We start from the raw sequence: 1,021 nt of genomic DNA, 5'->3' as shown, positions 1-1,021 counted from the left end.
CTAGTCAATAAATGTTTAGTGAAACAGCAGTGCTTGTTCCTCAGAAAGGAGGATCCCGCTGAACCCCCTCACAGAGGTCTGGGCTGAGCCCCCAGCTGTCCTCAGATCCTAGAAATGTCCCTGGCAAGCACCCTTCCAACTAAAGACGATTAATTATCAGCTAATGATGAAGGAAACGCTCCAGCTTTCCACAGATTTGGAGAAAGTCTACCTTGTGCTGAGGTTACAACGAATGTTGCCATAAACATTTTGGGGCTTCCTGTTTGTTTGTTTGTTTACATAGTTTATTTAATAAGTGACATATTAACAACAATAATAATAATAATAGTAAGAGATTAAGTGGTAGATGAATTGACGATGGAAACAGGCAGTTTTACCTCCTCAGTGAAATGTGACGATATCGGCATTGATGAGTCCATCGTGGACGTTGTAAAAACAGGCGCCCTGACGGCGTTTCCTCCCGTAGTGCCTCCTGTCACCAGGCTCGCATCGGTGAGGTCCGGCTACAGCGGAGACGCCGCCGTTTTGGTCTGCAGTGCCTACAACTTCTACCCCCGGCACATCAGACTGACCTGGCTGAGGGACGGAGTCGTCGTCCCCGACCCTGCAGGTGCGGTCATCACAGAGATGCCCGGCGGGGCCTGGCGCTACCAGATCCACTCACAGCTAGAAGTGACCCTGAACACAGCGCCCAACATCAGCTGCATGGTGGAGCACGCAGGGCTCCGGCAGCCACAGCTGCTGCGCCTCGGTAGGCCTCAGCGCTACACGACAAAATACTTCCAGGACAAAGTTTCACTCTTAGTGCACATATCTGCCGAATAAAACGCAGATTCAGAGTATTTAAAACCTATGGGCTGAACGGTTCATTAGATAAGAATGTAGTCTGTGAGCCACTTCAGATTTTAAAAAACACTTGTTTTGTGGTACTATGATGCTTTAGAATAAGAAAAATGATAGTAATGATAATAACATTATTAAATAATGATAAAAGCAAAAATTATCTTTTTTTAAAAAAAAA

The 1,021-nt window shown here is 45.9% G+C and overlaps 1 protein-coding gene across 1 annotated transcript; it reads left to right on the top strand.

The window, feature by feature from the left end:
- Positions 1-350: 350 nt before the first annotated feature.
- LOC121939687 (class II histocompatibility antigen, M beta 1 chain-like) lies at positions 351-825 on the top strand. Its single transcript, XM_042482671.1, has one exon. The coding sequence runs from the start codon at positions 358-360 to the stop codon at positions 823-825; it is 468 nt and encodes a 155-aa protein (XP_042338605.1). The 5' UTR covers positions 351-357.
- The last annotated feature ends 196 nt before the right edge of the window (positions 826-1,021 follow it).

This window comes from Plectropomus leopardus, unplaced genomic scaffold (genome assembly GCF_008729295.1).
Source record: "Plectropomus leopardus isolate mb unplaced genomic scaffold, YSFRI_Pleo_2.0 unplaced_scaffold5653, whole genome shotgun sequence".
In the NCBI taxonomy this organism is placed as follows: domain Eukaryota; kingdom Metazoa; phylum Chordata; class Actinopteri; order Perciformes; family Serranidae; genus Plectropomus; species Plectropomus leopardus.
This window is presented reverse-complemented; position numbering and strand designations above follow the sequence as displayed.

Bases quoted from the DNA above. Each gene is read 5' to 3' on its own strand.
- LOC121939687 (XM_042482671.1), top strand. From the start codon at position 358: ATGGAAACAGGCAGTTTTACCTCCTCAGTGAAATGTGACGATATCGGC.